Here is a 25,453-nt window from a genome sequence, read left to right on the forward strand (position 1 = left end):
TGGGGCTGGGGGTGTCCTGTACCAGCTACACCTGCCCATTCTAGGCTGCGGACTAAGACAGGCACATTCCTGCTTGTCCTTCTGTATTCCTCCTATTTAAAAGGAACAGCAAAATCACACATTTCCCAGCTTTCTTCCAGCCCTGACTGGTGGCTTTTCAGCTGCTCTGATGGGACAGTAGTAATAGATGCCACTTCTGTGGGAGGTGTTGCTGTGCGCCAGACACCATTCTGGGTACTTCAAATATATGAGCACACACATTTACAAGGATGTTCCCAAAGTACAGAGAGGTTAAGTTACTTGCCGAAGGTCACACAGCAATAAGTAGTGGAGCTGGAATTTGGACTCAGTCTGCTCCAGAGCTCACTGCTGGTGGCAAACCAGGTACAAAGAGATGATTGGGCAGGTGGGAAGGAGCTGGGGTGTGTTGGTTATAAATGGCGTGCCTCTGAAGTAAGTTGGACTCTGCGGCCACCCAGAGGTAGGTTTGTGCATGAGCAGGGGAGAGGTTTCTCATGTGACAGGTGAGATAAGTAGAAGATTGTGAAACTGAAAGGGAATCGTCTGGGAAAATTGCTTCAGGATTGGATTGTGAGTGGGTTTGCATCACAGTGCTGCAGTCGGAAGAGTGTCTCTTCATCGCACACAAACCCTGGGCTGTGCCAGGCTCTGGCTGGCACTAAGAGCTTTGGAGGCCCGGCTCATGCTCCAGAAACTCAGACTGCAGTGGCTTTCCTCGCATGGCCATTTTGCGGGTAGACACTAAGTGGCAGCTGAGTGGGGCCCAGAGGAGTAGACTGGCCTGCTCTGGCTGCTGGGAGTCCAGGCAGCCCTGTAGGCCTCAAGCAATGTGGGCAGAGAAGACTCTGAGGTTCTCAGTGACAGAAGCCCTTGCAGCTTCTCGCTATGGTTTGGAGGCAGCTCACGCCGGCTTCCTGCTGGGCCTCACGGAGCCTGAGGTCCAGTGGGGGATGGAGTGTGCCTGGTGGATTTGAGAGTGGCACGCGCTAGGAGGGCAATGCTGCCAGTCAGGGGGCCTGAGTGAGCCCAAGGCCAAGCCACTGGAGCCTGCGGGGCGTCCAGGCAGGGCACGGCTGCAGAGGCTCTGGGCCAGGGGCCTGCCCATGTGTCAGGGTGCACAGACCAGTGCTGGAGCAGCGAGGGGAAGAGAGGGAGGAAATGGGCTTTGGGCTTTATTTGTTGAGTTTGCCATTTTGCACAGATGCCTTTGGTCAGCTGGTGCATGGGTCTAGGTTGCCCTTGCTGATTTTCAGGACTTACCCAAGAACCACAGGTCTTTGTAGAAAGTCAGCTGTTAGAAGAGAGATCCTCCAAACTCCACGCCACAGCCCCCAAATTCCCAAGGCAGCACCGCACATCTCCTCCTCTTGGGAGCTGGCCTGTGTGACCTGCCCAGATGTTGAATCTCTCTAGCCCGAGGGTCAAGCTTTTGCTGGTTGTGTTTGTGTCCGGCCTGCCCCTTTGAGCCCCCCAACCCCCACCTGAGCTGCTCAGCGTCTTGGTGCTGCCCTGCATCGAGGCTGTGGGGACTGGTCATCCTGTGCTACTCTCAGATGGGGGCAACTCTCCCTGGTCTCTCGCACGAGCCCTTTCCAAGCAGCTCCTTCACCTCCAGCTCTGGAGGGGAAGGGCTCCCCTGGATGTGTTCTTCAGGCATCAGGAAGCAATAGGAGTCTGTTTTATGTGCTGAGAAAATTGGGTGTATAGTTGTGATATGGCTGTGGTCTCTGTTGCTCTTGTTGGTATTTGGTGCTGGGAGGTCATAGAAAGTGACCAGCCCCTCATTGCTGTTTTCCTTTTTCCAGGAATGTTCCCTTTGGCTGCTGCGCTCCCGTCCACCCCATGTATCTTTCCTTCAGAGGCGATCCCCTCAGCTGTTGGACTCAGAGGCCTGAGCGCACGTGCACGGTGACTCGAGCACCATGGGCCCCTGCCTCGGCAGGTCTGGTTGTCACGGGGCCACAGTTCCTTCCTGTGCGCTGCTGGCACTCCTCGCCCCCGCTGAACGATGACTCCGTGGTGGAGAAGTCCCTGAAGTCCTTAAAGGACAAGAACAAGAAGCTGGAGGAGGGAGGCCCGGTGTACAGCCCCCCGCCGGAGGTGGCCGTGAAGAAGTCCCTGGGGCAGAGGGTCCTAGATGAGCTGAAGCACTACTACCACGGCTTCCGCCTCCTCTGGATTGACACTAAGATCGCCGCACGCATGCTGTGGCGTATCCTCAACGGCCACACCCTGAGCCGCCGAGAGCGCAGGCAGGTAATGGGCATGTGCGTGATCCTGGTCAGTCACCTTTCAGTGGCTTTAAAATGCTTTTATGGCTTTTTTCCTGCTGCTCTTGGTTTAAAAATAAGAAATCGGAAAAACCCATAGAAAAGTGAACTTCTGCAGTAATGCCACCACTGAAATTCAACACTGAAATTTTGATGTCTCTTCTGCCAGAGGTTTTTAATATACACATATTTGTCTTCTCTCCGTGTTTTGACGTTGTTCCACTGTCTTCTGGCTTCTTTTACTGTTGAGAGGTCTGTGTCAGCCCAATTGCATTTCTTTTTATTTTCATTTTTTGAAGAAGATTAGCCCTGAGTTAACTTCTGCCAATCCTCCTCTTTTTGCTGAGGAAGACTGGCCCTGAGCCAACATCCATGCCCATTTTCCTCTACTTTATACGTGGGACGCCTACCACAGCATGGCCTGCCAAACGGTGCCATGTCCACACCTGGGATCCGAACCAGCGAACCCCAGGCGCCGAAGCAGAACGTGCGCACTTAACCGCTGCGCCACTGGGCCGGCCCCTCAATTGTATTTCTTTTGCAGGTGAACTGCCTTTTCCACCTCGTTGCTTTCCGATCTCTGTTTTCAGGGCTGCGCACTTCCCTTCTGTATGAGTTTGTTTTTGTTTATTGTTTGGGATCTGAGCTCTTGATCCTGAGGTTTCATGCTGTCATTAGTTCCAGAACCTGCCTGCTTACTTGCTCTTGGGCTTTCAGAGCTTCTAGTAGGCAGCTCTTAAAAAAGATTTTTCCTTTTTTTTCCAGGTACCCAGAGCTTCTGGGTCTCACTTATTTTGTCCGTGAAATAACTGACAGTTAACACTGTCGATGAAAATAATCCATAACCAATCTATAAATGAAAATTTGGGTGAGTTTATTCTGAGCTTAAATCTGAGGATTATAACCCGGGAGAGTCTTTCCACAAAGGAACAGAGCACTCCACAGAAGTCGGGGTATAAGGGTGGTTATATACCCTCAAAGAGGATGTTTCACATAGGATTGAAATGTCCCTTTTACAATAGTCGCGAGACTGCTCTGTCGGCACAGCGATTGATGGCAATAGCAGGTAGGTCTGCTGTCTCGGTGAACACAGCAGGGTGGCAGTCTGTTGTCTCCAGCTGAGTGGTCACAGGTGAGCTGGGAGGTGAGTGCAGCAATCAGTTCCTAGCCTAAGGAAAAATGCTTATCCCTAAGGAAATGCTAATGTGGGGGAAAGTTGCACCTTTATCTCAAGGGCCTTTGTTCTGGCCATAGGAAATGTCTAAGTAGATATGCAATGCGTGCTCAATAGCCACAGTCAGGCCCTTTTGAAAAAAAAGATCAGGCCGAATTAGGTTTATACCAAATGGCTTCCTCATATACTCCAATATATCCTATTGCTTGCCATTTTTATTTGTCAACACTATAAACTTTTCTTTCTTCGATTTTTGTTCTTTTTTTCTTGGTCAGTCCCCAGGGGACAAGGAGCACTTCAAACTCTCAGTGCCCTAAGACCCTCCCCCCGACAAGGAAAGATGCAGAAATGTCCCTTCGCTCGAAGGTGACTACCAGAGGACTCCTTAGTAAGAAAAGAAGTGCTTTATTTTAATGCATCTTGGGAATTAGGTGTTACATGTGAGAGTAACTCCAGCTTTTGTTTTTATACTTGTTCTCAAGAATTTCATTGAGAACACAGGTGATTTTTTTTTAACTGGTTGGAATTTTTCCAAGGGATGCTATTTTAGAACAGATTGATAATTTGAAGAAGGAACAATTGTATTAGAATTTCAGAATCATCCTATTAGCATTTGTTGGACATTGAATGCAACGCACATTGTAGGTTAGATGATTACAAGTTAATACTTTATGACCCGGATTCCCTTCTGCTCCTCCCCCATCCCATTCTGCTGTGAAAGTTACGTGTTTTTGCTACTTCATTGAAGACAATGAGACTTGAAGGGAAATAAGGAGCTGGGATAGCTGAGTAAGCCCCCGGGCTGGGTCCCTGTGTGGATGCGGGGTTGCAGTGGCGGCACATCCCTGATGTCAGTGTTAGGAAGAGGGTTTCTGGAGCTGTGCTGTTTTTTTCCTTGGTTTAAGGCCTCACAGATAAATTTAATGTGAACAAAATTTTAGCAGTCCTGATAATTATAGAAAAATGACTCTTAAAATTATAATGCTTACAAAGTCAAAGAAAAACCACATAAGAAATTATAAGTAAAATTTGTTTAAGTATTGTTTAAGTGGAAGATAATTTCTTTTCCTGAGGAAGATTCGCCATGAGCTAACCTCTGTTGCCAATTTTCCTCTTTTTGCTTGAGGAAGGTTAGTCCTGAGCTAACGTTTGTGCCAGTCTTCCTCTGTTTTATATGTGGGATGCTGTCAAAGCCTTGCTGACAAGTGGTATAGGTCCGTGCCCAGGATCTGAACCCACAAACTCTGGGCCACCAAAGCAGAGCAAGCTGAACTTAACCGCTATGCCATGGTGCTGGCCCCAAGTGGAAGATAATTTGATATGTAAATTTAAGCTGATGTAATTGTCAAATACTTGCTAATCATGTTGTATAGAGAATGACTGAAAATGTCTGATGATTGCTGTGGAACAGAGGCATTTGGAAAGTAGTTTTGTGTTCTGACTCTGGACCCTGTAGACCTGCAGTATTCGGGAGAAGGAGTGTTTCTGTCCCCCACATGCTCACCCTTGATACAGGAGACCCGGCTTACCCACAGAAATGCTTTAAAGTGACAGTGTAAAGGGAATAGCAGACAGGATCACATGGTAAAAATCACTCAGAATCATTACATGTAAGTGTAATTTTACACTTACAATGGGTGAATGTTATGGTAAGTCAATTAAACCTCAACAGAACTGCTAAAAAAAGAATGTCAAAAAACACAGGCACCAACTTGGAGGGTCCTTCCATGGCCAAATCTGGGACCATTTGAGCATAAAAATAAAAACTAATGAATTGTATACAAATGAAAAATATAGGAATCTATGAGTTGGTTTTGATAATACGTAGAAAAATGAATGTGCAAGAAAGCCAGGTTGGTGAATGGGGAGATAGGCTCGAGTTAGCAAATCACTCCTTTGTGACCATCAGAGTAGAGGAGGATTTGGGAAGAACTGTGGATGGTCGTGGTCTAGGGAGGAAGGTGGATCTTTGCACAGTCTCTGAGAGCCTCCTCACAGATCGCTTATGCGTCACAAGTGGAGAAACAAGCTCTGCCATGGAGAGGCTGCCCTGACCGGGTGATCCTGACAGACAGCGTTGAGAGGCCCGTGACTCCTCGCCCCGAGAAGGGGCACTCCAGTGGGAACCCAATAATGAAAAGACATCACATGAGCCTGAAACAAGGCCATTTCTAGAAATGACATCACTCTTCAAAGACCATCTAATTAATTGCAGTGGAAATACAGCTCATGACCTGGAGAAGCATGTAGTAGCAGTTCCTAGGAGCCAGACAGTTGTGAGCGGAAGTAGTAGGGTGCTAGGTAGTGACTGATTGCTGGAAGAGAAAGTTGAGCTGCCTGGAGACTCAGCAGCGATTGTTCAGTGTCCCAGGGATTTTTGATTATTTGAAGTTGTGCATTTCTTTAATGGCATCAGCAGTTTACTCATATTGATGAAACACTTAGATACTTTTCTCCTCATTGCTATGTGGTATAGTCGTAAATCTAACCATCTCAGGAAACATAGGAGAAATGCACAGCCAACACTCTCCTTTCTGCAGAGTATTTAGGGTGGGTGGTATGGCCACAGCCTTCTCTGGCCTTTGCTGCCACCAGCAACATGAGTCCTCAACCTGTTGCTCTTGCCTGGCTCGCCTCTAAGCCCAGTGGGCAGCACTGTGTCTGTCTCAAGCTGTTTCTGCAGTACAGACCCACCCGTGGGCACCTGGTAAATGCCTCTGGGGGGTGATTGCTGGCAGCATCCAGTGATGGGTGCAGTTCTACGCCGTGTTAGCTTCCACCCAGCTTTTCTGAAGGCCGTCCACACATGGTTTGGACACTCCTGAAAGAAATGGCCTTTGAGAGTTGCCTGCTAAGCTGTTTGGAACTTAGAACTCTTGCTGATCCCTGTGAGGTGTTGCCTGTCATTGCCTCTCTGAATGATTGTATAGGAAATCCTCGAGGATCACCCTCTGACCTGTTCCCTCTCTTTCCAGTTTCTCCGGATTTGTGCCGACCTCTTCCGCCTGGTCCCCTTCTTGGTGTTTGTGGTGGTGCCATTCATGGAATTCCTGCTTCCTGTGGCTGTGAAGCTCTTCCCCAACATGTTGCCATCCACGTTTGAGACCCAGTCCATCAAGGTGCTGGGGCGTCAGGGGCAGCGAGCACCTTTCATAGCCAATGTTCAAGTGCTTACGATGGCTGCGTTGTTTGTGATTGACGTTTCTGATGTTAGGTGTTTTATTTTCTTCGTAATTCACTAATGCTGTGCTATGATTATTTAAGAGATGCTGGGTTTCAGATTTGTTTCTCTTTAAATGTGTTTTAAAATATGGTTTCTCTGGACCAGTTTTCTTCAAGCCACAGGTTGAGACCCATTTGTGGGGTAGGATCTGTCTAGGGCAGGATCAGCCGACTGCAGCCCACAGGCCACGCTGGCCCCCACCTGTTTTGGGCAGTGAGGTCTCTTGGGGACACACGCCCAGTCGTGTATGTATTGTCTGGCAGCTTTTGGACTGCCCCAGCAGAGTTAAGGAGTTGTTTCATACCACATGGCCCATGAAGCCTAAAAGCTTTGTTGACTGGCCCTTTATGGAAAACGTTTGCTGGCCCCTGCTCTGGGGGGGGGGGGGGGGGTCACACAAATTTTTTTTTTTTAAAGATTGGGCACCTGAGCTAACAACTGTTGCCAATTTTCTTTTTTTTTTTTTTTCTGCTTTTTCTCCCCAAATCCCCCCAGTACATAATTGCATATTTTAGTTGTGGGTCCTTCTAGTTGTGGCATGTAGGACGCTGCCTCAGCATGGCCTGATGAGCGGTGCCATGTCCACGCCCAGGATCCAAACCCAGGAAACCCTGGGTCACTGAGTTGGAGCACATGAACTTAACCACTCAGCCACGGGGCTGGCCCCCACACAAATATTTTTAAAACCATGAAACAGAAGAGAAAGTTTCAGACTGTGTCACACCTGGGTGGGAGTAATCGCTGTTCAGGAAACATCAGTGAGGGGTCCTGGGTTGAGATTGTAAAATGCACTTCGTGCTGAAGTTCCAGTGAAGGGAGTGGAAGCAACTACTCTGACCAGTGCCGTCCAGGGAGTGGGGAGGAGGAGTGCAGCGCCCTCTCTTTGACCTCACAGGAGGAGAGGCTGAAGAAGGAGCTGCGGGTCAAGCTGGAGCTGGCCAAGTTTCTTCAGGACACCATTGAGGAGATGGCCTTGAAGAACAAGGCGGCCAAGGGGAATGTCACCAGAGACTTCGCCGTGTTTTTCCAGAAGGTGCCGTGACGCTCCAGAGCTCCTTGTCCTGGAGTGCTGGGTAGAGCCTCAGGGCTTCCTTGCCTCATCTGGGGAGCACTCCTCATTGCCTTTCTGTCCTCTTTCTTACTGTACACACAAGAGCAGAGCTCCCTGGTGGGTGTTGGCTGGTGCTATAGGGTTTGGCCAGGAGGTTCCCCTGTGCACAGAGGTTGAGCCTGCTGGCCTGAGATCTTGAACCTTGCTGACATTCACAATTGCCTGCTTATGTCTCCAGACTTTGCAGCTGCCCTGGGGAGGTACAGTTTGGCAGATGAGGAACCTAAGACCTCGAAGTTGTGATAGGTTTGGGGGCCGCATTGGCGGGCAGGGGGTGGGGTGGAGACAGACTCTGAGGCTGCTCCGTAGCCACATCCATCGTGGGGAGAGAATGGCAGGGCCTCTCACCCACCCAGCATCAGGAAGCCTATGGCCTCTTTCCAGTTGGCAGCCATGGCTCCACTGGCACGGGCAGGAAAGGTCCAGGGGCCAGTGCTGCATTCTGCACAGAAGCATCACTCACAGGGAGCCCAGTGCAGGCAGTGCTCAGTGGTTTGAGTCTTTGAGAGGCAACTCCCCACTAGGAGCGTGGTGAGAAGGTAGATCTAAGGGAGGGCATGGATGGTCAGGGTGCTTCAGTCAGTTCCTTTGTTTCCTCACTTGAGGCATGTGGCCCGAGGCCATGTGAGGTGCTGAGGAACACACACCCTACCAGGTGGGTAACCCTTACAGTTGCTCCTTGCAGATCCGAGAGACAGGTGAGAGACCCAGCAATGAAGAAATCATGCGTTTTTCCAAATTGTTTGAGGATGAGCTGACCCTAGATAACCTCACACGGCCACAGCTGGTGGCACTCTGTAAGCTGCTGGAGCTCCAGTCCATCGGCACCAACAACTTCCTGCGCTTCCAGCTCACCATGAGGCTGCGGTCCATCAAGGCCGACGACAAGGTGAGTGCCTTGCAAATGTGGCCCTGCTTCCCTGGGTTTCACCTTTGGTTTCTGGTTACAAAAGCAGGTGCCTGATTGTGGAAGCTCTGGGCCATGCTAAACAATAGAAGAAGGAAAAATCACCAGGGGTCCTGTTGTTCCCAGACCGAGTCAGGGACAGTTGGTGCCTTTGTACCCTCCTGAGTGCTCGGTGCGCACACTGAATGTGTGTGTGTGGTAGGGGTGTTCTACTGGAATACATGTTGGAATCATACAGCCCATACAATTTTACACCTGGCCTGACATTAGGAGATCTTCCCATGGCACTAAGTATTCATTGAAAAGGTGAATTTTAATGACTGCCTAATGTTTAGTATATGAATGCATCATAATTTATTAACCATTACTTTAGCGAATCTTTTGCTACCCTAAACAACCTGTAGTAAATATCTTTTAACATGAATTTTTGCCCCACATCTTTGATAATTTTCATAAAAATAGTGACTTAGAATTGGGGCTCCTGAGTAAAAGGGCAGGAAGTCATAAGCAAGCCCTGGCCCACGAGCATAGTGCTCCCGCTGTGCTGACCCCATGTCCTCCCACCCGGCCTGCCCATAGCTGAGTGACTGTACTCTGTGTACCCCAAGTGGCCTTCTCTCGAGAATTCCTGAAATGCCTTCTTTTTTTGTAGTAATGCTTCTTGCCTTAAAATCTACACTGTCTGGTGTTCTGATAGCTATATCAGCTTTCTTTTGGGTTGAGCTTCTTCCATCTTTTTACTTTCAAGCTTCCTGAGTCCTTATATTTACAATGTGTTTGTTGTTGTTTTCATATGGTCTGACAACCTCTGTTTTTTAATTGAAGTATGTAGTCTATATTCTTTTTCTGTTTGTCCCACCTGTTTTATGTTCTACTTAATTTCCTTTCTTGCTTTCCTTTGGATTAATCAAGTATTTTTTTATTATTCCATCCCTCCCCCCATTAGCTTGTTACTTATTATTTTAATGGTTTCCCTAGAGTTTAGAAAAGGCTTCCTTAACACTTAACAGTCTACTGGAATAAGTGCTTTCCCTGTCCCCAGGCCGTGCTGGCACCTGGAGACACCCCTGCTGTGCTCTCCCGGGGAGAGCCAACTCGTGTGTACCGCAGAGCTACCCTCCTGTTGCCTTCCCTGCTCCCTGCACTTCTGTCCAGACCATTTCCTCTACTTGAGGACTTCCCTGGAACTCTTCTGTGCTGTGGGTCTGCTGTGAGGCATTCTCTCAGTGTCTGTGTGAATGTGTCTGTATTTCCCTTTATTTTGCAGGGTATTTTTTGCTGAGTATAGAGCTTTAGACTTGCATTTCTTTTCTTTCTTCACGTTAAAGCTGCCACTGAGTGGGATCTCAGCTGGCGGGCCTATTACTGTTCCTTAGATGTCTGCCTTTTCTCTGCAGAGTCTAAGATTTTCGTTGTATTTGGACTTCAGCAGTTTCGCAGTAATGGGCCTAGGGGTGTCTGTGTTTGTGATGACCCTCTTTAATGATCAAAGTGCTTCTGTCATCTCATTAAACCCTGCTCCCCACCCCGTCCTCCCCTTGCTTGGAGCTGACGTTTGCACCCCCTTAGACTTGTCTCTGAGTCTGGCATGGCACATGTGCTCTTTTCTGTGCTTCTTGGCTTTCTCTACTTTTGGTCGACTAATCCTCTCTTCTTCTCTAATTACTCTTAAACTCATCTTCTGAGTTCTTGATTTCAATCCTAGAAATTCTTGCTTTGGGTTTTTTCCCTAAAGATTCAGTCCTCAGGTAAAAGTGTCCATTGTGTTCTCTGTTTTCTTGAACATGCTAATGGTAGTTCACATCTGGTTGTTCCAGTAACAGCGTGATCTGTAGGTCTTTTTTGGTTTTCTTTCTTGATTTTGTTTGTAGTAGTTAGTTTTTATCAAATACATAGATGGTCTATGAAAAATTATGGCAGTTCTGGATGGTGCTGTCCTCCAGGAGGGGCCTGTCCAAGTCTGCTTTGCTGTAGAGGGGCTGGTCGCCCCATGATCACGAACCACAAGTCAGGGCTGGGCCTGTCATTTCTGGTTTGCTTCCCCCACTGGGGTGGGCCCTTCCTCACAGTGATGCCTCTACACTATAGCCCGGGAGGGCTGTTCTCTCCTTCTTAGAGGCTTTCTGCCCAGCTCCTCACCCCTGCCCTGCTCAGCTGGAGATCCTGACACCCAAGGCTGTTTCCTACACTTCCTTCTCCCTGGAACTGAAGCCTTCAGGCTTGTCCGAGCAGCCCCTTGCCTCTAGCTATTATCTTCTTAGCCTGTCAAGAGTCTCTGCCTCTTAGCAGTAGCATTTATCCTGGACTCTCAGCCTGTCCCAAGAGTTGGCAAATGCCACTGAGTCCCCGGTGGTTCACTGATGGACACCTCACACCTTGTGGTTGCCTGACCTATCCTGGTCTTCAGAATCTTGCTATCCCCAAGCCCTGCTTCTCTTAACTTTCCGATGCCTCCAAATGTGTGTTTGTGTTGTGTTGTGTTGTGTTTTGTTGTGTTGTATCTGGCTTTTCCAGTTCTCAGTAGGGGCAATGGTCTGATGAAAAAGACTTCTCCTTGTAGCTTGAATAGCCAATGGTGACTGTGTTTTCATAAGAATGGAAAGAACCTGTCTCTCTAGGGTGTGTCTGTGGGAGGGTGCTCAGGATATCTGCTCTGCTGGAGAGTGAGGGGCTCACGTGGGCAGTCCTCGACAGGCTGCCTCACTTGGGGAGAGCCGGTAGTGTGCCTACCCTCGCTTTCAGCTGCCCACCTTGGGAGAGGCAGCTTGAGGGCAGGCTGCCTGGGGTTGAGTCCTGGCCACTCACTTGCTTTGTGACCTTGGACGAGTCGTCTTACTGCTCTCACTGCCTCAGATTCCTATGAAATGGGATAGCTGCCAGACCTCCACTGTCAAGAAGGTGGAATGGATGTACTTTCTGCTGGACATTAAGTAAAAAGCAACATAAGAAGACTCTGAAAAGTAGGGAGAAGACCCTGGGACCCCAGGAACAACATGGTAGGTCTTTGTGCCTCATCGAGCCCAGCCTTGGGGCTGAAGAAGCTGGCAACCTAGAAACTCTGACAAGGGCAGCCTTTAAAAGCCATAGTGAAAGCCTGCACTCTCTGGTCAAAGAACAGGAAAGGAGCTGCTTAGCAGGACACAGGACTTCAGACAGTGACTGCTCTACTCCAGCCAGAGACCAGAGGAAACACTGAGCTCCCCTCATATGCAGTGATGGGTGGAGGCTGAGACCTCCGTCCCTGCCAGGATGTAATGCCTAGGATGGTGTCAGGGAAGGCCAAGGGGGCTGGCTTGTACATCCCTGGCAGGCAGTAATGAGCTGCCTCCCCCTGTTTTGTCAGTAGAGACCAGTGAGGGGCCTGGACCTCTACTCCCACGTGACAGTCCCAGGACTGGGATCAACAGAGGTCATGTGGGCCAGTAATGAGGTTTTGCTGCCCCTCCAAGCTAGGGAGGTTTGTGGAGGCCTACTGGGGATCCAGAATGCTCACCTACCCCTCCCTCCCAGCAGAAAAAGAAGTACGTCTCCCCCAGGGCTCAGTGGAGGCTGAATAGGGAACCTGGCAGTAATGAAGCAGCATCCCACCTGTTCCAAAATGTACCCAAAATGTAATTTATGGGTATAAGTGATGGCCTGGAGCACTCAGTGCCACTGAAAGGAGCTTACCGTTCACAGTTCCTCTAGAAATGGGGGCACGGCACCAACTCAGGGCCACATGAGAACTCGACACACCCGAGGACAGGAAGCAAGAGTGAGGGAGGGAGGAACTGGGACTTGGCCTTTAATATTAGTGTGGTGGGGGTGGCCCTCTGGAGACGTTTTTGATTGGGCAGGAAGTGAAACACCGAGGTTAGGGTTTGTGGTTGGAGGATTTGAAATACGATTTTCATGTGCCCATGAAAGCCAGGTCGCACGGGAGATGTAAACAACTTTGGCCGTTAGTTTGGATCAGTAGATGCCAGATGATCAGTTACACAATCTGTAAAAGTTGTGCAGAACACCACCCCCTACTCCCATGCCAGAGTGGTGTCAGAGGGAGCCAACTAAGACAGAAGACTGAAATAAGATCCAGAGTCTCATAATACCCAAAATGTCCAGGTTTCAATTGAAAATCAGTCCTTATGCGAAGAACCAGAAGGATCTCAAAGTGAGTGAAAAACGGCAACCAGTCAGTGTCAGCACTGAGACAACAGAGAGGTTAGAGAAAGTGGACAGAGATCTCAAACAGTGATTGCAGAAGTGCTTCAACAGGCAGTTACCAACTGAGTGACATGAAAACATAGCCTCAGCAAAGAAAAAGACATAAAGGAGAATCAAATAGAAATTTAGGGGTGAAAAATACAATCCAAAATAAAAAAACTCAACGAGTGGACTCTACAGCAGAATGGAGAGGACAGAAGACAGGATCAAGGAACTTTTAAGGCAAAAGAATAGAGATCACTCATCTGAACAACAGAGAGAAAATAGTGAAAAAAATAAGTGGAGCCTCAGGGCCCAGTGGGACTATAGCAGAAAAGCTAACATACGTGTTCTGGGAGTTCCAGAAGGAGAGGAAAGGGCAGAGCTGGAAAAGTGCTCAAAGAAATAATGGCCAAACATTTCCAAATTCAGTAAAAGACATAATCTACAAGTTTAAGAAATTTGAGTGAACCTCAGACAGGATAAACCCAAAGAAATTCACACCAAGGCACATCATAGTCAAACTACTGAACACTAAGGACAAAGAAATAATTTTGAAAGCAGTGAGAGACAATGGCATCTTACCTACAGGGAAAACAACTCGAATGACAGTGGATTCTCATCAGAAGCTATGGAGGCCAGAAGGAAATGGAACACTATGTTTCATGTGCTGAAAAAAAGGACTTTCAACACGGAATCCTGTATCCAGTGAAAATATCCTATAGGAATGATGGGGAAATCAAGACATTCTCAGATGAAGGAAAACTAGGAGAATTTGTCACCAGCAGACATGTCCTAAAAGAAGCTAAAGGAGGTTCTCTAATAGGAAGGACATAAGGAACCTTGGAACATCAGGAAGAAAGAAGATGGTAAAAATATGGGAGAATCCAGTAGACTTTCCTTCTCCTCATATGTTTTCTAAACAAAATACGATGGTTGAAACAAACTGGGGTGCTGTGTGGTGTGGCTGTCCGTGTAAGCAGGAGACATTCAGACGAGCACACTACAGGAGGGAGAGGATAAAGGGACGTCTAGGGGTGAGGTTCCCACAGTTCGCCTGGATGGGGACAGTGACAACACGTATGGACTGTGCTGAGTTATGTGTATCTGTGACACCTGGAGCAACCACTGAAAATGCCACGAGGCACACTCAGAAGCACTAGAAATCAGTCGAATGGGATTCCTGTAACCCACAGGGAGACGGCAAAAAGAAAAGAAACAAAAAGCAGCTTTTTCGTGACAACCAAAACAGGAAACCACCCAGATGTCCTTCAGGGAGCAAATGGTTAAATCAGGACATTCATACCCTGTCGTGCTACTTAGTAATAAAAAGGAATGAATTATTAATACACACAAAACCTGCATGGGTCTTCAAGGAATCCCCCCAAAAAATGGGTAAAAGTAAAAGGAGGAATCCCATATATATATATATATAAAAATATATAATACCCTAAGATTCCATTCATGTAATATGCTTCAAATGACAAAATTATAGAAGTGAAGCAGTGGGTTGTGGCTCCCAGGAGTTTAGGAGTTGGTGGGTGTATCTGTAAAAGGGCAACGTGAGGTCTTTGTGGGGGTAGAGACATCTTCCACCTTAACTGGCTCAGTATCAGCATCCTGGTTGGGATTTGGTCCTATAGTTTGGAAGATGTTACCGTTGGGAGAAACCTGGGAACTCTTTGTTGGTTGCAACTGCCTGTCCATCTACAATGGTCTCACAATAAAAAGCTTAATTAGGACATAGGGTAATGGTACTGTCTACTTCTCAGGTCGTCATGAGGTTACATGAGGTCAGATGAGGTGGCAGGTGTGAGCCCCACCCAGCACAGGCGAGGTGCCACTGTGGTTCTTGTTTCTTCTCTCTCCATACCCCTCGGCCCTTAGACGGTCTCCTCGATGTGATCCATAGCCTCTCTCTGTGGGACCCCTGTTTGCTTTGCCCACTTGGGTCACCATGACCTTGGGCTGAGGAGGAGGGGAGGGGAGGGGGCCTTTGGCTGAGACCAAGAGACATCCTTAGAGCATTGGCATCACCCCCTGTGCTCCATCCTTCCTCTTCCATCTTCTGAACCTCAAGAATGCTTGGGTCGGCAACGGGCTGATGGGATGGGGAGAAGTGCAGGGATGTAGGCAGCCAGGGCCTGTACCCTGAGCCCCTTGCTTAAGGTTCAAGTAGAGAGAGTGTCGTCTGTGGCCCTCCTAGGCAGGGCTTTCGCGGAGGTGGGCTTCTTCGCATCTTGGGGTTGGTCCTAGCTGTTGTGCACTTTGCTGGGGTCCTCGCCCTCTGTCAGATAGTTCTGATCACTGCAAACAGAAATGAGGCCTTGGTGGTGGTGGTTTGTCTTATGCTTGGCAAAGCATATTAGGAAAGTGACTTATAATTAGACACTTAGTTCCCAAGGGTATTAGCGTAAATGCCATAAGCCTCTAATGACCTTTCAAAACGATAATTAGTTGACTTTCTTTTACAGCTGATTGCTGAGGAAGGGGTAGACAGCCTGAATGTCAAGGAGTTGCAGTCGGCGTGTCGAGCGCGAGGTATGCGGGCCCTTGGTGTCACGGAAGACCGTCTGAGGGACCAGCTGAAGCAGGTATGTGTCTGAGGGCCTTCCCCTTCTGTCAGACCAGCACAGGCTCTTTGTAGGGAAACTCGAGGGAGGCTCCCCAGATTCTCGGCAGCAGCCAGGCCTTGTGAGGCACTTCTTTAGCCTTCAGCTCCCACCTGGTTGGGGGGGCCTGGACACGGGTAGATCTGTTGCATGCTCACGCACCCAGTGTTTGTGACTTCTGAGTATTGCCCTGATTTTTCTCACCTGCTGTTGGTTGATGTTAACGTCCTTACTGTCCCCTTCTCCCGGTCATCTGTGGATAGATGAGGACTGGATTAACTTCCTTGAAATTTCAGTATGTGTCTTTCCCTAGAGGCCACAGACGTTTGGGTAAATAGCACCCAGGCCAACCCGACCTCCGGAGCCCCTGCTCTCAGCCACTGGGTTTTAGCGCATGCTACCCTCCAGCTTGGAGGGGCCTCGGGCAGAGTCTAGAGGCCAGCTCTGCAACACCACAGGCTGGCCCCGACAGCATCAGTTTGAGTAGATTAGACATTGGATAGGCAATATTCACAGCAACTCAGCTTTCACAACAGAAGCCATAAAACATGCGGGGTGCCAGCTGTTCCCCCTCCCGACTCTACCTGCGCTGCCAGCACCTTCCCCAGCAGTTGTTCTCCAAGTGTAGATGACAGTGTATCAACGCCCTCTTCGCCTCTTTTGACACAGTGTTTGTTCCGCAGTCCCTTCTCACCCTTACCTTTTCTCTGGCTGTGTCTCCACATGGTCACCAGCAGATCCTCGCCTGCAGTGTACATTGGCCCTGTGTCTGCCCTGTGTGCTGGGCCTGCCTTGGCTGTTTCCAGCCTCCTAGCATGCTCGGTGTGTGAGTGGGCCGCTGCGCCCAAGACTGTGGGAGTTGGGGTCCCGGTGCAAGTGCTCACGTGTCTTCCTTCTCTCATTATCGGACCTTCACTCTGCTTTTGCTTCCTGTTCATAGAGTTCCTTCTTGTCTCATCTTTTGTCCTGCGTCCAGTTCATGACAAATATTGTCATGGTCTTTTTTGTCAGTTTGAACCTTGTTTTTGTGTCACTAAAATAGCCTACAATAGTGACTGGCCCACAGTAGGCATCAAGACCTTGAATGTTGAGTGAACTCACAAAAGCCACCTTTGGAGTTTTTATGCCGTTTTTAAGTGAAGAGCGCTGATAACAGAATCTGGTTGTCTCACTCGGTGATTTCCGAGCCCCAGCAACCTCACTGCCAGGGTGCTAATTAATGGTCCTGTGGGTATCTCTTGCTCAGCTGACTAAGGTGGGCATTAAGACATAAAATGCAGCAATAAATAGACTTTTAGAACTAGAGATGTCTTTTTCTTGGGATAACCTGTTCCCGTGACTTAGTGGATCCATCTACTCAATTCCTGTTGTGGTTGTTGCCACCACTTTCCTCCCCACCACCCCCTCCACATCCCTACCAACCAGAATAGAGAGGAAAGTTCCAGGGCCAAAAGCCCTCAGCCAGGTCACAGGAGATGTGGGCGTGATGAGGCCAGCCCACAAGTCTGGTCTTGAACTCCCAATTCCAGTGGCTGGAGCTGCACCTGCATCAAGAGATCCCAACATCGCTGCTCATCCTGTCCCGGGCCATGTACCTTCCAGACACCCTCTCGCCTGCCGACCAGCTCAAGTCCACGTTGCAGACCCTCCCGGAGATTGTGGTGCGTGTTGCTAGGAGACTCCTCCTGCAGCTTGCCCTGTAAGGGGCCCGCTCACTTTTTGGGGGAGGGGCCTTGGAAACATCCACCTCCTCGATCAAGGGAGTCCTCAGATCCGCCCTCTGATCATTCAGATCATATTCAGATCATTTCTCTGAATGTGGAGGACTCCTGTGACACGTGTGCAAGGTGAACCTCGGCTGCCTTGCACTGTGGTGACCTTAAGGTCCCCAAGTGTTTCCCAGCAGTCTAGGGTGCCAGCAGTGCACTCTGTTCCCTTTGGAAGCCCAGATGGTGACAACACTCAGAGATACAGACCAGGGCGCAAGGCGCTGTGTGGGCCTCTCTGGCAGTAGCTATGCCTACTGCACTTCCTCTCGAATTTGGGCATACCCCCTCCCCAGGCTCACTCACAGGTGTTCCCTCTCTGAAGGCGAAAGAAGCCCAGGTGAAAGTGGCTGAGGTTGAGGGCGAGCAGGTGGACAACAAGGCAAAGCTGGAGGCCACGCTACAGGAAGAAGCGGCCATCCGTCAGGAGCACCAGGAGAAGGAGCTGCAGAGGCTCTCTGAGGCGGCGGTAAGTGGCCAGTGGGGCCCCTGGACCAGCTCTCTGAGAGTAGGCGCCGTGGGGAGAGTTGGACAGAGCAAAGGTCATCCCCCTCCAGCTTCTCAAGAAACCCCGTCGTGGACGTGGAGGCAGGAATGCTGAGAGTGGGGGCTGCAGCTCTGAAGTGGGGGCCTGCCAGAGGGGACCCTGAGGAAATGAGTTGGCCAGCTGTCCCTTGGTCCAGGTGCCAGTCAGTGCAGCCCACGGGCAGAGGGTCACTGCGGTGCCGCCTTCTCCTTGGTCCTCCCCTTGGCCCAGGCTCTGGGTATGCTCCAGCTCCCGTGGCACGTGTGCCTGCAAGATGTTCTCTCTGCAAGTCACAGGGCAGCTTCGTGGAGCCATCAGGAAAGGACTGAAGATGAAGTTAGATGCTGTGATCACTTTATAGATGGGCCTGAGGTGACCAGTAAACGTTGGCGCGCAACTACTTGAGTTGTGTCAGTGCACCTAGTCACACTAAATACACTTTCTTTGTGTTTGGTATATTGGAGAGTCCTGCAGTGAACCTTCCAGAAGGCAGGTCACCTGCTGCTGGTTGATGGGTGTTACACATCTCAGCTGTCACGTAGCACGCCTGTTCAAAGTGTACCCTCTGGCCCGTGGCATATGTGTGCCAGTGTGGACGCCCCAGGAAGGCTGCTGGTATGACGGGTGATGCTGAGCCAGCAGTGGCCTTGCATTTCAGAAGGAAGTGGAGCTGGAAGTAGTGGCAGAGGCTGCCCCTGGGAGGCCAGTGGCCGAGCTGCAGCCAGAAGTGCCCGATATGATCCTGCCGTCGGAGGCCCTGAAGGACACTGCCCCGGTCCTGGAAGGCTTGAAGGTAACCGCAGCCGCTCATGCCCGCCCTGGAGGGAAGCAGTGTTGGAGCAAGGAAGGGCCAGCTGAGGAAACAGTGCAGGGGCTCCTGAGGAAACAGGGCCGAGGAGGCCACAGCCTGGCTTAGAGTGACAGTGAATGGTTGAGGGGCAAGGACGGCAATGCTGCAGGTTGTCAGCGTTCCTGGGAGGCCGATGTGTTGTGACAAGAGTGAGCCAGGCACGGCTCTGAGCTTTGGGCCTGTCTTGAACTCCCAGGTGGGCCCTGGTACAGAGAGTGCTGTGGTGGAGTAGCTTTGGGGAGCGTGTTGGGTGGAGGAAGAACCTCCTGACAGATGGCAATGTCACTTTGGCAGCTGGGGTAGGAGAGGGACCAGGGCAGCAGATTTATGTCTGTGGATTCTGAGCAAGGTCACGGAGGGTCTGGAAGAGGGCAGCCTCCACATTGAGAGGCCAGAGGGGAGACAAGTCCCCTCTGTGAGATTGAGTGTGTCAATGCCTAGGTGGAGGGGGCTGCATCTGGTGGAGGGTGGACTTTGTCCAGTGTGCTAAGAGCCAGGTGGATGAGACCTGAGGATTGACCCCCGACAGGCAGCATGAGGTCCATCAGTGACTTTGGCAGGAGCAGTTGTAGGACAAGGCAGAAGGAAAAGCCCCACTGCAGGGGGCTTAGGGAGGAGCCAGGAGGACCGCAGCCTCCTCCGGGCCTGTGGAGACAGGAGGGCCCCACTGGAGAGGGTGCCAGGGACAGTGAGGTCTCAGGGAAGATCCAGACTGTTTGTGCAAGATGAGAAGGGATGAAGCATCAAAACTGGGGCTTTTGCCAAAGATGGCTGTGAACTACAGAGGTGGCATGTGGGGAAGGATGGGGCAGTGGGTGGGACAAGCTGTGTGAGGCTTGTGGGGCTCCTTTGGGAGACTGGCGTGGCTTGGGATAAGCCCGACGGCTCTCTACGTCACCCCGCTGATGGCCCTGAGGCCCTTGGGGAGAGCAGAGCTATCCTGAGATGTGGCACAGGAGACATGGAAACAACTGGCTGTTGCTGGTGGATTGAGGCTAGGAAGGAAGAAGGTCCCGGGAACCTGGCTGAGCTGGGCTTGTAGGGTGATCCCAGGAAAGGGTCAGGAACTGAGGTACCAGGGTCATTTTTAAGGCTGTGCAGGACTGGGGCAGGGACAGCTGAGGAGAGGTAGAGCCCGGTCGGGCCCACAAAGTGCAATTCTGGAAGAAGGGGTACATGTTGGTAGACAGAGGAAGGTTGGATGTCTTCATGGAAATCCATTTCCAGTGGATTACAGACTTAGATCTGAAAGGACATTAGAACTCTTAGGAGAACTTAGGAACCAAGGATTGCCAAGGATTTCAATGAAGAACTTTGGTTCCTTGAAAAGATACCAGAAAGAGTGGGAAGAACGAGTGCCCTCGTCCCCGCTTGCAGTGCAGAGCTGGGTTTTATCACTGCTGCCCATCTGTGTTGGGGGCTGGAGACCTGAATAGCTCTACCTCATATAAGGAATTGAGTTTGCAGCTAAAAACCTTTCCACAGAGAAAGCCCCAGGCCCACGTGACTCCAGGCGAAGTTACTGGTGAGTCCAGACATGTCAGGCAGGAATTCTTCCAGTGCTATACAAACTCACAGCAGAAGGGTGAAGAGGAAGGAACATTTCCCATCTCGTTTTGAGATGAGCATTACCTGGTGCCAAAACCAGACAGATGTGAGAAAACTGTACAGCAGTGTCTTTCATGAACACAGATGTAAAAATTCTTAAAGTTTTAGCAAATCAAATGCAGGTAGTCTATAAAAAGAATAATACGTGATGGTCTCGTGAGGTTTGTCCAGGGAATACAAAAAACCTGTCAGTGTAATGACCATGTTAACAGACTCGAGGAAAACCATGTACGAGCATCTCAATAGATGCAGAGAAACCACTTGATGGAATCTAGCATCTGTTCCTGATTTAAAAAAAAAATCTCAGCAAACCAGTAGGGGGGACCATTCTCAACCCGATAAGAAGCATCTACAGAAACCCCCGCAGCTGGCATCATCCCTGGTGGAGAAATACCAGCAGGAGTGTCTGCTCTCAGCACTTCTGTCCAGCATTGTACTGAGGTTCTGCCCAGGACAGTTAGACAAGAAAAAAAAAAAAGCCATATTGATCTGAAGAGAAGAAGTAAAGTTGTCTTGGTTCACAAGTGACGTGAGCATCTAAAAATCAGTTGTACTTCTCTGTATTAGTAATGAACAATCAAATTGACATTTAAAAAATATATCATTACAATAGCATCCAAAAATGAACTACTTAGAGATAAATTTGGAAGGAGGAGATATACAAGACCTATACCCTGAATGCTATAAAACGTTGCTGAGGTGAGTTAAAGAACTAATAAATGGGGAGATTTACTGCACTCGTGGATGTGAGGATTCAGTGTTGGTAAGATGTTCATTGTCTCCAACTGATCCATAGATTCAAGACCATCAAAATCCCAGCAAGCTTTTTTGTTGAAATTAACAAAGTTATTCTAAAATTTATATGAAAATTCAAAGGACCTAGAATAGCCAAGACAATGGCTGAGCAAGTTTGGTGTGTCCACACGGTGGAATACCACTCAGCAGTTAAAAGGAGCACACTGCAACATGGGTGGCTCTCAGAAGAGGGGAGTGAGAGAAGTCAGATGTGAAACAGCTTGTGCTGCCTGGTAGCATTTGTGTAAGGCTCTGGCAGAGCAGACTAGTCTGTCGTGAGGGAAGGCAGGTCAGTGTTTGCAAGGGGACAGGGATGGAGGGAGGGGTCACAAGCACCAGGAGATTTTTGGGGTGGCCGATCTCTTGGGCGATGATGGTTTCCTGGGTGTACACGTATGTCAGATACGCACTTTACAGACGTGCACTCTGGTGTAGGAGGGCACTGCGGAGAGTGAAGAGTGACTGTGTGCGGGCTCTGTTGGCCTCGCACCAAGTGCAATATCAGCATACGACATGAACAGAAAAGTGGTAAAGTCTTTGGGGAAAAAAGCCTTCACCCAGGGTATTTTGGGGTTTGCTTGTTTTCTTTACAGGCAGAGGAAATAACTAAGGAGGAAATAAACGTACTCAGCGATGCCTGTTCAAAACTGAAGGAGCAGAAGAAGTCCCTGACAAAGGAGAAGGAGGAGCTGGAGCTGCTGAAGGAGGACGTCCAGGACTACAGCCAGGTGCGGGCAGTGAGGGGGCAGGTGCCACAGCCTTTTCTCTCAGCTGTGCTCAGGTGACCAAGGTTGCGGGGTTTGCTCCTAAGATTAAGACTGAAAAAGATTAAGACTGAAAAATAATACCTCCGTCAAATATATATATATATATTTTTAGTAAGATTAGCCGTGAGCTAACATCTGCCAATCCTCCTCTTTTTGCTGAGGAAGACTGGCCCTCAGCTCACATCTGTGCCCATCTTCCTCTGCTTTATATGTGGGACGCCTACCACAGCATGGCTTGCCAAGCGGTGCCATGTCCACACCTGGGATCTGAACCGGTGAACCCCGGGCTGCCAAAGCGAAACGTGCACACTTAACCGCTGTGCCACCGGGCCAGCCCCTCCATCAAATATTTGATAAGCTGGCCACAGGGTATTTGGAGAGAAAACTGGATTCTAAGTAAATTTTATTCAACAACTTGTCCACAGCCATTCCAGCAGGTCAGTTTTCTCTTGGAATCTGGCCATTCACCCTTTCAGATGACAAGCATACATCTCTTTTCATTTCTAAACACATAAAGGTATCAGATTAATAGTCTGGTCACTTGATAAATGAAATCTTATTTTCATTCGTGATTCCCTGAAAGAGGCTTCTTTATACATAGTAGTACTTTTTTTTTAAGGAAAGCATCTCTTCAATTTATAACTATCACTTCCTAATCTGATTTCAAAACAACTATGTTTTCACAGCTCTATTAGGAAAAGATGACTAATTTTGAGATTGGTAAAAATTGCCATTTTCTGAACTTTCTCGTGGCAGCCTTCTTGCTGCTGGGTTCTCTGTCAGAAATCAGGTACTTAGTAGAAACCCTCAGCCTTGGTGCTCCCCACCCCACCTCTCATGCTTCCCATAGTGTTTGCTCATGCGGAAAAACTGACTTGGAACTGAAGACGGCATATACTATTCCTGGTTCGTTCATTGCTTTATTTATGCTTTTAACAAATATGATGAAAGTTGAGGTTCAGAACAGATTCCATTTCCTTTGCTACAAAAACAATGTTTGAGTTTGCAAAAATGAGAACAAATTTGTCTAATAGATACAAATAAGAGTTTGCAACTCTGTGGTTGGAATCAGTGGGTTTCTGCCTCATGCACAACGTGGAACGTCTTACCCTCGTGATGCTAGTTTGGTTAATTTAATTACTGTACAAGGTAAACTTAATTATAAGGTTCCCTTTGCTTTTTAAGACTATCTTTTTACTTGGGGCCGGCCCGGTGACGCAGCGCTTAAGTGTGCACCTTCCGCTTCTCAGCGGCCCAGGGTTCACAGTTTCAGATCCTGAGTGTGGACATGGCACCGCTTGGCAAAAGCCATGCTGTGGTAAGCGTCCCACGTATAAAGTAGAGGAAGGTGGGCATGGATGTTAGCTCAAGGCCACTCATCCTCAGCAAAAAGAGGAGGATTGGCAGATGTTAGGGCTAACCTTCCTCAGAAAAAAAGACTATCTTTTTACAACTAAATCATTTTGTTAGGACTTGCAAGAGATCAAGAAGGAACTATCAAAGACTGGAGAAGAAATGTATGTAGAAGAGTCTAAAGCCAGCAAGAGGCTGACGAAGAGAGTGCAGCAGATGATCGGGCAGATTGACAGCCTGCTCTCGCAGCTGGAGACGGGTCAGAAGGCCGGCAAGCTGGGCCCGGCTGCTGAGGGCTCGCCTGTGGGGTGAGTGTGGGACATGGACCCTCAGGGTCTTTCTGATTCCAAAGCACGTTTCTCAGCTTTGGTGCCCCACTGCCCCTTACCTTTCACCCAACGGTTCCAGCCAGAAACTCAGCCACACCTTATCGGTCTCCACTTCTTGGTGATGGTTTTACTGAAGTAGCTCTCAGAGCCATCTCTTCCCTGCACACGTGTGTGTTCACACACACGTGCATGCACTCACACATGCTCAAACACACTTCGGCTGCTGTCATCTCTCTGGAAGACCACAGTTGTGGCTTAGCAGGGTTCTCCATGTCCACCCTGGCCCACACCTCTCCAGGCTGTCGTCAAGCTGGTCCTTCCAGAATATATGCAGGATCGTGGCTTCCCTGTGAACCCATGGCCTCTCCCTGCTCTCTCTTTCCATGGCACTCTCCCCTCCCCGCAGCCTCAGCCACACTTGGCTCCTGTTTCCTCGAATCATCAGGCTCTCTCCTGCCTCCTCCCTCCTCTTGAACCCCCCTACACACAGGCACTCAATAATGACCCCCGTATGGGGTCAAGGGCTGCCTCTGCACTGGTGTGTCCCAGATGTCTGAGTATTGCATGAGTAGCTGTCTGGCGAGTGACACAACCAGGCCGTAGTAGCTGACATTCCACGGTCCCATGGGCAAGGCGCTGTGCCCACATCTCCAGGGGGCAGGCAGACTGGCTTCAGAGCCCCTGCTGTTCTCCGATTGGAGGTCCTTCACCCCCAGATGTCCCCTCCTGTGTTGACCTGCTGTGCCTACCTGCGCTCACTTGTCAGAAGTCAGCGCAGCCAGACTCAGTCCCCTGGCCCTGACCACAGCACAGGCAGGCCTGAGGAACAGCACCCAGTAACCATGAGGCTTTTTGTCCTGCTCTCCAGTTTAGAAGCAGGGCTTGTCGGGGACTGCACACGCACGAGACCCTGCGCCGTGTGCGGCTTCCTGTCTTTGTGTCTTGAGTTGGCTGAGCATTCCCAAGGGAAGGGGCGAGGGAGCTTGGAAGGAGGGGTTGCCTGGGTTGGGGCTAACTGTGGGAGCCCCAGTGAGGCTGCAGCTGCAGCCAGCTGTGCCACAAGCAGTTTTCCCCCCTTCTCCCCCCGCCTCCCCCCCCCGCAGGGAGACTGTCATCAGCGTCACTGAGCTCATCAGCGCCATGAAGCAGATCAAGCACATTCCTGAAAACAAGCTCATCAGCTTGGCCTCAGCCCTAGATGAAAATAAGGACGGCAAGGTCGACATCGACGACCTTGTCAAGGTGGGTCGCAGCCGAGTCAGGACTGCCTGGCCTGCCCCCATCTTGCTCTGGGGTTGGTGGGGGTCTTACCCAGAGCATTTTCCACATGTGTCTCCACTTGCAAGGCCCCTCCATGGCCTGATTTCAGCCCTCACTCTAAACATTTAGCTTATTTTTCACACGAAGTTAAGAAAAGTGCGGTAAGGGTGTCCCTCTGGAGCGTGCCAGCTGCTTTTTGACCGGACACTTGCCTTCTCCTGGGCTCTAGCAGGGCCCTGGCAGGTCTGGGAAGTACAGTGATCATGGGACAGCTGAGGTGCACAGACCCCCAGGGGAGGAGATGTGCCGGGTGATCCTCAGAGCTGAGCTTTGGGACCCCAGTGGCAAGCTGGTGGGCGTTGGGCCCTGTAAGGCCTGAGAGGTGACCCCAAGGTGCCATTTGTGTCCCTGGGGCCAAGAGCTTGGGCAGCTCAGGAGACTTGGAGCGAGATTCTGCCTTCGTGAGGAGGTCTGTGAACTCTGGTGTTTCTGAGCCGTGTGCCTTCAGAGGTGGTTCTAATGGCTCCCTAGGTATCCAACCCATTGGTGATTTTTCAACATTTACCAAGAATATTGGGTAACTTATTTCAGTTTGGTTGAAAAGCAGGGTATTACAAGATGTACATGCTGAGCAGTGTCACCTTGCCAGCAGCACAGGCTAGGAGGGCCATGCCCACCTCTCCTGTTCCTTCTCTGGGG

The 25,453-nt window shown here is 49.8% G+C and overlaps 1 protein-coding gene across 3 annotated transcripts in view; it reads left to right on the forward strand.

Annotated features, from left to right (window-relative positions):
* The window catches only part of LETM1 (leucine zipper and EF-hand containing transmembrane protein 1), a 38,617-nt gene that overhangs the window by 9,738 nt on the left and 3,426 nt on the right, over nt 1–25,453 (forward strand). For 2 of the 3 annotated variants that reach the window (XM_046656607.1, XM_046656609.1), the window contains exons 3-13: nt 1,827–2,277; nt 6,441–6,584; nt 7,584–7,721; nt 8,485–8,688; nt 15,363–15,482; nt 17,030–17,161; nt 17,592–17,735; nt 18,451–18,585; nt 21,639–21,773; nt 23,283–23,473; nt 24,598–24,736. In XM_046656607.1, coding sequence (XP_046512563.1) covers nt 1,827–2,277; nt 6,441–6,584; nt 7,584–7,721; nt 8,485–8,688; nt 15,363–15,482; nt 17,030–17,161; nt 17,592–17,735; nt 18,451–18,585; nt 21,639–21,773; nt 23,283–23,473; nt 24,598–24,736 — 1,933 coding nt within the window. The remainder of the gene's footprint in view (nt 1–1,826; nt 2,278–6,440; nt 6,585–7,583; nt 7,722–8,484; nt 8,689–15,362; nt 15,483–17,029; nt 17,162–17,591; nt 17,736–18,450; nt 18,586–21,638; nt 21,774–23,282; nt 23,474–24,597; nt 24,737–25,453) is intronic. The other variant, XM_046656608.1, reaches the window with a different exon arrangement.

Source organism: Equus quagga, chromosome 3 (assembly GCF_021613505.1).
Source record: "Equus quagga isolate Etosha38 chromosome 3, UCLA_HA_Equagga_1.0, whole genome shotgun sequence".
In the NCBI taxonomy this organism is placed as follows: Eukaryota; Metazoa; Chordata; class Mammalia; order Perissodactyla; family Equidae; genus Equus; species Equus quagga.